At 39.2% G+C, this 13,771-nt stretch overlaps 1 protein-coding gene across 11 annotated transcripts in view; it reads left to right on the top strand.

Annotated features, from left to right (window-relative positions):
- The window catches only part of Ppp1r9a (protein phosphatase 1 regulatory subunit 9A), a 258,866-nt gene that overhangs the window by 177,665 nt on the left and 67,430 nt on the right, over window positions 1-13,771 (top strand). For 6 of the 11 annotated variants that reach the window (XM_028869810.2, XM_028869813.2, XM_028869812.2 and 3 more), the window contains exon 7: window positions 2,138-2,203. The exons of the other annotated variants lie outside the window; for them this stretch is intronic. In XM_028869810.2, coding sequence (XP_028725643.1) covers window positions 2,138-2,203 — 66 coding nt within the window. The remainder of the gene's footprint in view (window positions 1-2,137; window positions 2,204-13,771) is intronic. 11 annotated transcript variants of the gene reach the window in all.

The raw sequence follows: 13,771 nt of genomic DNA, 5'->3' as shown, positions 1-13,771 counted from the left end.
TAGAGTTTCCAATGTTGGCACTTGATTCAGATTTTTAATTAATGCTACCAAATATTAAGTTGGAGGATTGGAGTGTTATCTCTGTTTTCTGTTTACTCTTTTCCTCTGTTAATGAAAAGTAAAATGACCAAGATGTGAGGGAAATGAGAAGGACCAATATTGGATATCCAGTGGATAGATGGGCCTTGAATAATTGATTTAATTTCATATATAATTGAGCAGTTTATTGATTTGCGTATCTTTGTTAGGACAGGCCTGAATATGTACAGTCAGTCACAGGGCTTTTCACCTCTCCTGTAATTCACAGCATCATCTTGTAATTTCCAATTTAGGATCATTTTATTTGCTAATATCTCCTGTGACCTTGCCTGGACACAGCCAGAAGACCCTCTGATTACACAAAGAGCAACCATGTTCCACTAGCTCCTTCCCAAGCGAGGGCTGAGATGAGTGTTGCCCACAGAAGGGTGCAGTCCTTCTGGTTTTGATCAAATTATGCAGGGTTCATTTTAACTTGGAGCCATCACGTTGACAGGTTGCTTGAATTGGCTATACAGGAAACATCTGGATGTGAGAAATATTTCCTGCAGTTGTTAAAGGACACTGGCCCTTTGTGAAAGGAGAGATTGTCGTGTATTACTTACGCCTATGTTCATCTGCTGTAACGCTTTAGGAAATTATAAGTCATGCTCTAATAGAATTTGAAATGTATAGATAATCCTCAAACTATTTAAATTTCTGCTGCTTCTGCTTTTCTCCAAATATTTAAACTAGAAGAGTTTCCAATAAGCAAACAGCCAATTCTGTTTGAATGTGCATTCCTGTGTCTGCACTCTCTGTTAACTGTTCTAATTTGGAAAAGCACAAGTGGCCCTGCCTAGAGGCCAAAGAATAGGAGGGGTCCCCAAAGAGCAGGAGATGGAAATCTGAAGGCTGAACGGTTCACACACATGCACATCTGCAATCAGTGATCACATTTCTGGGCTTAAGAGAACTATTATGCTCACTGGGACTTTTTTCCTCTCCCTCCCTTCTTTCTTTCCCTCCCTCCCTCCCTCTCTCCTTCCTTTCTTTCTCTTTCTTTCCAATTTAAAAGGTAACCATGGAAGACTCAATAAATCCCTCAGTCAACACCATACCATGAAACTCTGAGTGTATGGTAAAATTTTCAAGTAGAATTTAACAACATTTTAATCTCCCATTATAATCTGTAACTATCAACATTCAGCTGGTAGTGGTTAGATGATATTGTTCTGTTATTTATTTTATGGATTGTGTTCGTATTTTTGGCTATATTTCTGCACAAGAACATTATGTAGTTTGAAGTGCTGTGTGCTCAGGCTGGAAGCAATATTAACTGCAGTTGAGTCTCTTTGGTTCAGAAAATAGATACGGTCACACTGAAGTTAAAAGGAGTCAATTTGCAAGTACTTTTAACATTATTTGATTATTTTACTTCCTTAAAAATCCTTTGATAATGGAGTATTTATCACATTGTAAAGTTGCTTATCACAAATGACATTTCAACCTCTCTTTAGGCAACAGATTATAACATGATCAACCATCACCAGAAAACAAAGCTCTCTCTCTTAAAATACAACTTATTTTTTTTATGATTTGTTTTTGTTACGAGAAATTCATATTCTAATAATATTGTGACATTTTGTCTCTTGGAATCTTTTCAGGTATTGTATGCAATTTAAAGCAGCTCCCCACCGGAATGTTTGTTCTTATTGCTTCTGTTAACATGTAACAATTGGAAGCAAAACTGTAATAGAAACTGTGGTTGCATAAGTATTAAAAAATGTTCACGAAAGTCATTTTTGTGGGGGAAACATTATAGGCTAACGCTGAGTTTAACTCAGGCTATTTGCTGTTGCTGGTTGGAAACAGCTTGCTCTATGTGATCAACAGATAGCAATGTTTGTTGCTAGCCTTTTAGGACTGTGATCGTAACAGTGCAGAGAGACATAACCCTGTGTCTGTGGTCTGGGGAACTGAGGGTGCAGCTACCTCAGTGTCTTCTTGGTACTGGGCAGTGTGTGGTCTAGCCACCACTGGAACCTCGAGGTTTTTCTACCCTGCTCTCTTGGGGTTAGGCGGAAGCCTTCTTTAATTGTTTCTATCAACATTTTAGAACACTGTGGCTGAATCGCAAGGAATGTCTGGCAACTGCAATAACAATAACAACCGTTTCCTTAAGGTTTGTTTTTTGGCAGAAAAATCTGCTTATCTGTACTTTCTTGCTCAGTGTGTGAAATTAAATATTCTACACGTCTTATTAACTTCCTATTCCCTGAAAAGCGTTTCTGGAGCTGTGTGCTCTGTGTATTAAATAATAATCTGAAAATAATGGTTTGAAAAATATAACATGCATTTTATATACAGGTCTGCAAATTGGACTCACTTCCTCGTATTTAACCACGGGTGTATTTAACCCCTAACCCTTTAAATGTTTTGTGATTCAAATTAAAGGGGAAAACTTTACAAAGAAACTCAATTTTAGGGCTGTATAATATTTATGTAATACAGTATATGTAGCAATTTATTTTCTGCTTAAAAATGTTTGCTTTTTAAGGGAAGAATCTTCTGATACTGAGTTCTTAAGTTTTCACTATATGTTTGGATGAACATACAGGCTAGACAAACCAAATTAAGTATTGAGCTTTAAGTAGTCATAACAGTAGTGGCACTTACAACAGAATCATGTGTGATTAAAAGGTTCATGAGCTGATCATAAGAGGAGCCTGACTTATAACACAGAGCTAAATTTTCATAGCGATCCAGAGGCTGTGATTTTGTTGGATCTTTAAAATTCTTTAACTATATCGTTTTGTTTGTAAACCTCAAAGTTTTACTTATCTCCACCATTGAAATATAGAATCATGAGATTCTTAGAAAACATGCTTTTGAAGACTGTATCCATGCTTGAACATCACCCTGTACCTCACTGTGAATTTTGATAATATTCTTTGTATCTAAGACCAATCACAGGTAGCGAAAAGTTAGAGCCATGGATAGCAAGTGTTAGGACAGGAACCTTTGCCTCAGCATGGTCATCATTTGTATTTAAGAACTATAGTGGAAGTGTTTAATTATATTTTTCCTGTCCCTATCTTTCTAGCTGCCACAGTATAACATTAGTCATTTCTGAACTAGATCCAAAAACAACAGAAATCCTACTTTGTCAAATCTTTCTAGGCCAGTAAGTTTATCTGAAAGCATAGACTTTGTCTGCCTAGCAGCATATTTGAGTGATTCTGTATCACACTGAAAACCACAGAGCCTGATGTCAAAAGAGGTGGCATGGGGACAAGTATAAATGATATTTCCAACTTTGAAAGTATCTTAGTTTGTAAGTTGAATGTAATTTTTACCAAAAGACTTGTAAAGTTCTGAATCACAGAAAGAAATAGACCTTTCTATCCCAGGAAGCCAGCTTGCCTTCCGGTGGGCAGTCTGTGCTGGGGTAGGCTCCCCGTTTTGTCTTCCGTGACTGGCATTTACTGTACAGATTCTTGGTTGTTCTTGCATGTCTCCTAATTTGCCTTCCAGGCTCTGCTTAGGCTTCATCTACTTACCAAGCCCTCTGGGTCCCTCTCAGAAGCTGGACTCAGTCTTTTGTTTTTAGTGAGCCAATAGTGCCATAGGTATCACTACTTTTCTTAGCTCATAAATATCTTCCATTAGTTTCCTGTCTCACTAATAACAGGTATCAATAGTTAGTTGATTTCTACTTTTCACAGGAATGACCACAGCCCTGGGAAAAGTAGACAAAGCCAAGAAATTGAACTGAATTAAATCCTATGAAGAAAGTAAAGATAAAATTGGAGAATAGCTTTAATTTGCATTCTCCTGATGGCTTAGGATGTTGTACACTTCTACAAATATTTCCTATCGCTGAGCGTGGTACCATAGGCCTTTAATCCCAACACTTGGGAGGAAGAGGCAGGTGAATCTTTGAGTTCAAGGCCAGCCTGGTCTACAGGGTGAGTTCAAGGACAGCCAGGGCTACCCAGTGATACCTTCTCTTGAAAAGCAAAACAAAACAAAATACTTTCTACCTGTTGGTATTTCTTCTTTTTAGAGCTCTCTGTTAAGTTCCATAGCCCATTTTTAAAGTTAGATTGATTATTTTCTTGGTGTTTATGGTTTTTTTTATTTTTTATTTTAAGTTTTTTAGTTCTTTGTATATTCTGGGCATTAATACTCTGTCAGATATATAGCAGACAAATTTTTGTCCCATTCTGTGGGTGCCTCTTCTGTCAGTTAATAGTTTCCTTTGTGGTGCAGAGATTTTTAGTTTCATGCAGCCCCACTTGCTGATAGTCTGTTCCATTTCTTACTTCCTGTTCAGAAAGTCCTTACCTGACCCCACACTGATGTGTGCATCTTACTATTTTCTCTGATGTTTCAGTTTCAGATTGAATGTTGAGATTGTTGATCCATTTGGCATTAAATTTTTTCTTCAGGGTGAGAGATAAGGATCCAGTTTCACTCTTCTACTTATGGATAGATACCCAGTCTTCCCAGCAACATGAAGATGCTGTCTTTTCTCCAGCTTGTATTACTAGCATATTTGACAAAAGTCAGGTGATGGTAGGTCCATAGACACGTATCTAGATCCTTAATTCTATTCTCTTGATGAATGTGTCTGTTTTTGTGCCCACACCATACACACCTCTGCTCACCCTGCCCCGTGACTCTATATATAGTATAACTTAAAGTCAGGAATGGTGATCAACATCAGGAAGTTTTTTTATGGTTCAGAATTGTTTTGGCTATCTGGAGTCCTTTGTGCTTCCATATGATTTTTTTTTTTTAAATTTCTGAGAAGAATTGCATTGGAATTTGATGGGAATGGCATTGACTCCATAGATTGCTTTCGGTGGGATGGCTATTTTTTTACAATATTGATTTTACTAATCCATGAACATGGGAGTTCTATCTCCTAGTGTCTTCAATTTCTTCAATATTTTAAAGTATTCATTATATAGATACTTCAGAGAATTGGTTAGGCTTATCCCAAGGAATTCTTTTTTCTTTTTCTTTCTGGTTGAGGCTATTGTGAATGGGATTGTTTTATTGATTCCTTTTCCAGTGTGTTTGATTTGGGTGTGTAGAAAGGTAACTACTGATTTTGGTATGTTAACTTGGTAATCTGCCACCTTGGAATTTCCTGGTGGAAGCTTTACAGCCCATTATATGTAGATTCACATTACCTGCAAATAGGGGTGCTTTGGCTTCTTTTTCCATTGTAGCCTCTTTAGTTCCTTGCCGGATTTCTCTACCAAGGCACTATATTAAATGAGAGTGGTGATAGTGATGCCCTAGCCCTGTTCGAGATCGTAGTGCAGTGCCTCAAGTGTTCTCCATTTGACGTAACGGTGGCTCTGGAAGGTCATAGACAGCCTTCGCTATGTGGCCACGTCTTCCTTCGTCTCTAGCCTTTCCAGGATTTTTATCTTGAAAGGATGTTAGCTAGCTGAGGAGCTGGTAGCAGTAAGTTGTTTGTTTGTTTTTTAAATAGTAGAAGACATGAAATTTGGAGGGGACATATGAGCACTGGTTCTGGAGAAGTTGGAGAGAGACTGTAGGAGTGCATGTTCTCTTGCAGCATACACATGTATGGACTTCTCGAAGAATACATTTAACATACAACAGTTTTCAAATTAAAAATGGAGAGTAGAGTTACTTGTAGTTGAAAATATGATAGCAAAAAAGAACTGCATAGAATGCAGGAAGAGAATCAGTATCATACAAAGCAAGACTGGAGAGTCGATATTGGAAGAGGCTGGAGCGCAATCATACTCACACTTGCTGCGCTGTGACTTCACACTTGCACTAGCTTTTGCCCTTTCCCACACACAGGTGAACATGACTTCTTACTTAACATTCTTGCAGGAGAAACACAACAGTCAAAACTACCTACATAATGCCAAGATCTGCACTGCGCAAATGGCCTTCTGCTACTTAGAAATGTGTTAACTTAGAAATAGCCTTAGTCATAGAAGTGAATTTTCATGAGCAATAATGAATGGCCACCCAAGCAAGGACTCATGTGCAGGCTTGTCCATGGCAGCTGTATGCCTACCTCCATCAGTGACCCAGGCCTTTGAAATGGATATCAGTACTACAACTCTGAGTTCTGGAGTTCCTCATTCTAAAGGGATTTAAATGGCTATTTTATACAAATAAGATTAAGATAAAAGAGGACTACATAGATATTAAATGTAAAATTTAATATTTTCATTATAGCACCATTTTGAAATCAACTTCAATGAGGAACAATTTGAATATGATAAACTGTACCACTTTTAGTGTGTCTAAGCTAACAGTTTGGTAAGAAAGCATTGTCACCCTGTCACATTGTAGGACATTTCTGTTGTCCCAGTGGTGACCTTGCAGTTCTTCTCAGCCAGAGGCACTGTTCACTCTGCTTGCTCATACTGCAGGTTAATCTGGCCAGTTCTAGAATGTCATTTGAGTGAAATAAATCTAAGGTACTTGTTTATATCTGGCTTCTTTCATTCATCTTACGGTCATATTTATCCTTAATGCATAGTTATTCTAATGATACTGTGATTGGTATTGGTTTGAGTTACTGTGGACAGAATGCCATCCATACTCTAAATTAACTGGATAATTGGAGAACTTAATCATATAACTGGAATGCCATGGGCTACTATCTCTATAGATGGGAATAAATCCACCCCATGGAAAATTACTGATATCAGAGCTTATTGCTAAGTGGCAAAGAAGAAAACATTTTATGTGAGAAATTATCATCAAAGCAGCTTAAATCTGTGCTGAGTTTCACACGAAATACAAGCATGTCATTTCTTGGGTGTGTTCACTTCAATCAAAGCCTAAAGGTTAATGTTTTGAGAAATAAGAATTTACAATTTCAAAGTACAAAACTAAATGGGGAAACAAACACTGTGAGTAATAAACAGCTACAGGAGAAGGAGAGAAAGGGAGGTGAAGAAAGGGGTATGGAACAGACAAGGAAATGAGAAAGAAGAAAGGCAAAAAAGATGAGGTAAATCATTACGAAGTATACCCAATTCCACAGAAGTTCTGTCTGCAGACCTAAGACTAACAGTCAAACAACTTCGATGTCAGAAATGTAGTGAACCCTTGAGAGTGTGAGATGAATGAACTAATTAATTACAACCTTGGTCTCGAAACCTAATGATGAGAAATAAAACCTAAAATTAAATTAAAATTGTGCAAAAGCCACTTAAGCAGAATGTCATCAAACCATATCTGACAATATGCATCAAAGGTCACACATCCTGATTGGCTATAGCCAAGAATGCTAGGTAGTTCAACATTTCAATTGTTAATACCAAGCAGTGTGCTAGAAAACAAGAAGAGGAGAAACAAATCAGAAAAGAAGAAATAAAACTGGTACAATTCCCAGAGGATGAGACTATCTATTTAGAAAACTTGAGCAGTACCTGTTATTCAAAATAATACAGGTTTTAGCAAGTTTTCTGAATACATGGTATTAAAATATAACATGTATTTGAATGTCTACAAATGAGGAGAAAATTATAAGTTTTAAAATACCACATTACTAGATATCAAGAAATAAAGTGTATGGAAGATCCTCAAAGGGGCAATAAACTTTTACTGACATGTATATAAGACAATATACTTATATACTGACATGTATATAAGGCAATATACTCATAGATTGAAAGACTTGGAGCTACATTGAGTCAGTGTTTTCCAAGTTGATGTACACACTCAGTCTAGTTCTAGTGAAAATCTAAAGGCATTTTCAGTGGCTTTGGTAAGCAGGTGTGTGTGTGTGTGTGTGTGTGTGTGTGTGTGTGTGTGTGTGTGTGTGTACAACTTTTATATATAATATATATATGAAAGAAAAATGCAATAAGACAACCCTATCAATACCTTAAAAGAGATTGTTGTTATTAGGTTGCTGTAATCTTGACAGCAGAGCACATGAATAGGCAGGTTAGCTATTGATGGAGATCTTCTATAGAAGTTGAGAAATGATTGAAAAAAGCACATCAGTAAATGCAAGAAAAAGAGAACTTGAATTCCCATCTCAGTGTCTACCTTCCATTGCAGGTGGATTGGCCAGTCAAATAGGAGAAGTAGAACTAAAATAAACAAAGAACAGTGTTGATATGTCTTTAATTTGAAATGGAAAAGTTTCAGAAAGGCAAAGATTGCATTTATCAAACAAATACTTTAAAGAAAGTGAAATGGTCAGCCAGAAACTAAAAGAAAGTATGGACAATAGAAATTGAGTCCATAGGAAAAGACCACCTGTGGGTCCCTGGCTTGAGCAGACACGCCACATAAGAAGCCTCAGTGGCAGATGATAACCAACTCGATTGCTGACAGCCAGAAAGTGGAAATTGAAGACCCAAGCAAATACCATTTGAGACCTGTGGAACTGATTTAAGTTGGATATTTTAAGTTCAAGGAAGATGAGAAGTAAGGAGAACTCTCATTCTGAGCACACAGTAAAATACATTGGCTCAGCCACTTTGGAAAAACAATTTGTTACTGTCAAACAAAATTTATCCAAAAATTCTATCTTTTGTTAAACATCTTAGTAAAATAAAAATATCATACATATAATCAAAACTTATATAATGTAGTCTTGTAACAGGAAAATAGAAGACATCTGATATCTCTGTTAACACAAGCATGAATTAATACACTGTGGTATATTCACACAATTCAGCAACGGGTGAGCATTGTATCAGTAGCTCACAACTAGTGTAGTCTGAATTGTCCTACTGTGCACAAAGGCACAGAAAAATGCAGTATGATTCCAGTGGTTACAAAATCCTGCCAAAATGACGGTGTGTTGCTTAAACAAAAATATAGTAGAACTAAAAGCAAATAGTGGCAAGAATAATAATATTCTAACATAATTGTGCTCCGCAGCTAGTGGCTGATAAGGAGTCAAGGATGCTCGCCCATGGGAGTGCACTATAGATGCTCTGTTCCTCTTGAATTAAGCTGTTAGCTTAGTAATAGTTATGTCACTGTGCATTGTGCTTTGAATTTTATTTTATATATTGTTAACTTGGCACTTTAAAAAATCCACCATATTCAGTATCTTATATTTAATAATTACATGGATTTAAAATGAATATAACATAGTTGTTAGTATTTGAGGAGTTAAATAATAGCTTAAAACTATCTCATTTTTTTTTAGTATAAAAACCTTATGGTACTCCATTATCATCATCGTCATTATTATTTGGTTTATATTAAACATAGGTCTCACTCTGTAGCCTAGGCTTACTTGAAACCCACTATTTAGATATGGCTGGCCTTGAACTAAGCAAAGTCTCCCTTCTCAACATTGCAAGTGATAGGATTATAGGTATAACTACCATGCCCAGAAGTATTGGTACTTCTTGAAATATACAAATACCCTTGTCCAGCCTCAGATCCACTAACTCAAAATAAACGTATGTGTGTGTGTGTGTGTGTGTGTGTGTGTGTGTGTGTGTGTGTGTGTATTATGGGGGTCTGGATCTGTGGGGGGTATGGGAAGGTGCTGGCTGCTATCAGATCCTGGGTTACATTAATTAAAGCTTCCAGGAACACTGAGGTAAAGACCTTTGTGTTTTGTGTAGCAGGCACTTGGCAAGAAGGAGCTGCTTCCAGAAAGCACACATTCCTGTGAGGAAGGAACTGGAATTCCCTCTAGAGGGAGAGCAGAAGATTGAGGTTCTGTTTGTTAATAGCGTGTAGGTACGATATATATAAAAATTGCACTGATGATGGCACTGGGGTTTTTACACTTTGTGCAGCTGTAATTCTTTTATAATTGATAGTCTGCTATAATTTTTTACAGTTGTATAAATCAACTTTAATACAAGCTATAAGGCAAACACATATTCTCTAAGATTCGATTCATTGTATGTTACAGAGCTTTAAAGCAATAATAACATGTACCCCTCTTGTAACCAGCTGTCCAGTTCTGCGGATTAAAAATTCAAGAAAACACAAATCTCTCAACTCTTCCCACAGTTGTACTGGCATCAGAATAAATACCTCATTGTTTCCCGAGCAAGTAAAACGAAACCCACTGAAGGTTGCCAGTTTGAAATTGCAGTGTGACATTTGAATTATAGAGGTCCCCTTTGGCTGTTGACTAGTTACTGCAAGATCTCGGTGGGAAAACAAAAGATCATGGGTTGCCTCTTTGTGTTGTAGATATTTATCAGAATTGTAAAGACACGTGGCATTCATCTCTTTGCAAATAGAGAACACTTATTAAAAGGAATTAAGAAGATTGAGTCATGGACCATATACTTTTGTCTTACAAGAAGCTTGCTATTTTGCTGTGAAAACTATATATAAACATTGTAGAGAATTTAAATTGTTTTCAAGGCAGCCTGTAAGAAGTCAGTGGCCATAGGGTAAGAGGGTCTTTACAATGAGGATTTCAAGGATGCAAGTGTGAGTTCCAGGTTTCTGGTCTTACTTCTTTCCTTGAAGTTGATTTTGTTGTCTGTTTTCTGTTGCAGAAGAAACTGACAGTGTAAGGGTTTTCAGGAAGCAAAGTCTGTTTACCTGTAGACCAGAGATGGAGGAGGTGGTGATGCTTAAAATCATTGTGAATGGAGAAGTGTTTGGACTTTCTTAATCAGCTGAGCTTCTAGAGGTTTTTCCATTAAATTGAACAATATTGTTTTGGTCCTTTAAAAATCAATTGAATTTCTCAAATTTTTTTTGCTTTGAATCTAAGCATCAGGAAATAATAATTCTCTGAGCTCTCTCACATTTTATGGCATTTCTATGACTGCCCTTTGTATTGTCTCTCCAATTGTTGGCCAGGGACTGTGCAAGAAAGATAGACTTTCCCTGCAGAACAAGGAGACATGCTTATTGCTCCATAAGAAAGATTCACATCAGTCTATTCAGAGCTCATATCCTTCCACCCCTACCTGTGCAGGAGTCATGTGGCTCTCTTCTTGCTGCCTTTAGGGAGTAAAGACCTGAACAGCCAGCACCAGATGGTTGCTTCAACTCACATGGACACACTTCCTGTCTTAGAGGAAGGGTCTGACCCCGATGACAATATTTACAGAAGCACACATCTTTATGAGCAGGGGGGAGATTTCAATCATTGTGGTTTGACTACCAGGGAATCTTGAGACTTCCTGTCCACAGAGCAGATGATAAGTCAGGGCATATAAGGATCAGTAAGAAAAAGTAGCATCATTGGGTTGCCCGTTGACCCTGTTTCTCCTGCAGTCTGTTAGACCTGCCATGCAACATTAGATTTGTCTCTAGACCAGACATTTTGGTATGCATCATAGTGGTTGGAAAGGAATGTTGGACCTGGCATGGTGGCACACACTTTTAATCACAGCACTCGGGAGCAGAGGCAGGCGGATCTTTAAGTTCTAGACCAGTCTGGGAGTTCAAGGACAGCTAAGGCTACACAGAGAAAGCCTGTATTGAAAACGAAAGGAGAGAGGGGGAGCAGAGAGGGAATGTGGTCCTGTCAGGGAAATTTCTCTAAGACAGACAAGCTCCCTGGAAACCCAGAGGTAGACCTTTGGACCCCAACTGCCTTGCATTGTGTTTCTAGTGATGAAGGTAACTCAGTGGAGAAGGAAGAGTTCTCGGCCTCACCATCCTTGTCAGCACCCCACTCCCTGCATCCAAACAAGATTTAAAGAGATGTTGTCAGAAGGGTGGACTGGCGGGTTCCCCAGATAAGGGTTCATTCCAATTCCTATGTGGAAGTCAGGCTTAGGACTGCTGAGTCAAAAACCCAGCTGGATAGGTAATGGCAGCAGTTATGGGCTACTGTTGAAAGTATGTTGGGTGGTCTGTGAGTAATAGCATTAGGTTGGAGCCACACTAAGCAGGAAGCATGCCTTGTGAATGACATGGAGTCGATTTCTCTCTCCATAACCCTGATAGCTCCTGACCTCCATCTTGGCCTCAGCTTCTTTAAGAGGACTACTAGTGAGGTTGTCTGCCCTTCTGCATGGACCCTGGGTTTGTGGAAACTTTGGAGGAGAGAGGTATTTAAACTTCCTAGTTCTGTGCATACTGGCTCCGTCTCACCTGGCCCCACAGTGAGAAGAATCACTTGAAGGTGATCCTTTTTGTAAGTTTTGTATGTTTAGGGAAAGACTATTGCTAGGTCATATAGCCTTCAGGTGGCTGAAGATTCCCTCCAAGCTGCTGCTAGCCTAGCTCACTTGGAGGAGAATTCCTGCGGGATAACTCAGGATTTATATGCACCCTGTGGGCAGTTAGCCTCACAGTGCAGTCATTGAATTGGATGGTGTCACTGCTGCTCCTTGGTCCTGGAGGGCTTTCCTACAAGCCTTCCCCAGCTGCCTGGGGTTTTTGGACAATGAAGGTCTCTAGCCCCTAGACTGCATGTGTTGAAGCCCCGTCTATCCATTTGCTGGTACACCCTGATCTACTTGGATTGACTTAGGACAAATGGAAACATCAGTGCACCGGATTCCTAAGGTAAATCCTGACGGTTTGTCAGATTTCTTTTATCTGGGAGGTGATGGGGTATAGATGGTGTCAGGACTGTGGGTTGGGCTATTCTCTGACTTAGAATCCTGTTCACAGTAGTCTGTGTCCTTAGACTGGGTGGATTCCCTTCTTGTTTCTCTTGGTCACTTAGATCAGTGTAGCCACAGGTGTGTTCTTCTCGTGAGATAATCTCCCACGTGCCATAAATGGTATAGAAATGGGAGACCACTGCTGAGAGACAGCTCCTTCATAGATCTCTCCACGAGCCCTGTGAGCAAAGGCGTGGCGGCCTTTGTTTCAGACTAGCGTAGCGTTTCAGTAAAATTATACAGCCTTAGAATGAATGGAAATGGTGTCTCTTCTCGGGCAGTGGCAGATTTGTTTATCTGACGTGGTTTAAAATTGGAGTTTCCTAAGTCAGAACCCCAGTGTAGCCTGTACTTGAGAACTCTGTTCTCGCTGGCAGTTCCTGAGTCCGAACTTGGGTTTGGCAGCCATCTCTTAATTCTAGACTTAATTATAAACTTTTAAAGCCATCACCTCTAGTTTCCTTCCTGCTTAACATAACTTTCACTCTGATTTCTATTTCTACAAGAGGGAGAAGACAGTCAGGCAGCCCTCCGATGCCGTGGAAATCCTGTTTACTAGACATTTCCTACATCTCGTTACGAAAGTTGATGTTTCTCAACATTCTGCCGTGTTAACGGCCTTTCCTTCCAGGTTTCCTCTAACAATATGTTCAGGGCAATTTAGACTAATCCATTCTCTAGAATCTGTCTATCGTTTCCCCACTGCTCATTTCCAAAGCCACATTCCTATTATTTTCCCTGACTTGTTAAGGCAGCCTCCCTTCCTATGTGTACCCCCTTCCTCCTAAAACATTACCAACCACCAAAACATAGCAATTTAAAATAACTATTTCTACAGTACACTGTGAGCCAGTTCATCTGGATCCTTCTAAGCCCGCATCTGTCCCAAGGCCCTAAGTAAGGTGTCAGCCAGAGCTCTGGTCATCTAAGAGCTCAGCTGGGAGAGGGTGTGCATCCAAACTCCCTCGCAGCTGTCGACAGGATGCAGAAGAGCCGTTTCCATGCTCCTCATGTGACTGTTGGCAGACCTCTGTTTCCTGCTGGCCATCCGCCAGACATCTCAGTACCTCATAATGTGGCCTCTTCCTGCTCACAACATAGATTCCTGCTTCCCAATACTGGGGACTTGGAGAGAGCAGGAGGACAAAAGAGGCAGAAGTCGCCCTTCC

This window comes from Peromyscus leucopus, chromosome 3 (assembly GCF_004664715.2).
Source record: "Peromyscus leucopus breed LL Stock chromosome 3, UCI_PerLeu_2.1, whole genome shotgun sequence".
Lineage (NCBI taxonomy): Eukaryota > Metazoa > Chordata > Mammalia > Rodentia > Cricetidae > Peromyscus > Peromyscus leucopus.
The sequence above is the reverse complement of the archived record's forward strand: the minus strand, read 5'-3'. Positions and strand labels throughout refer to the sequence as shown.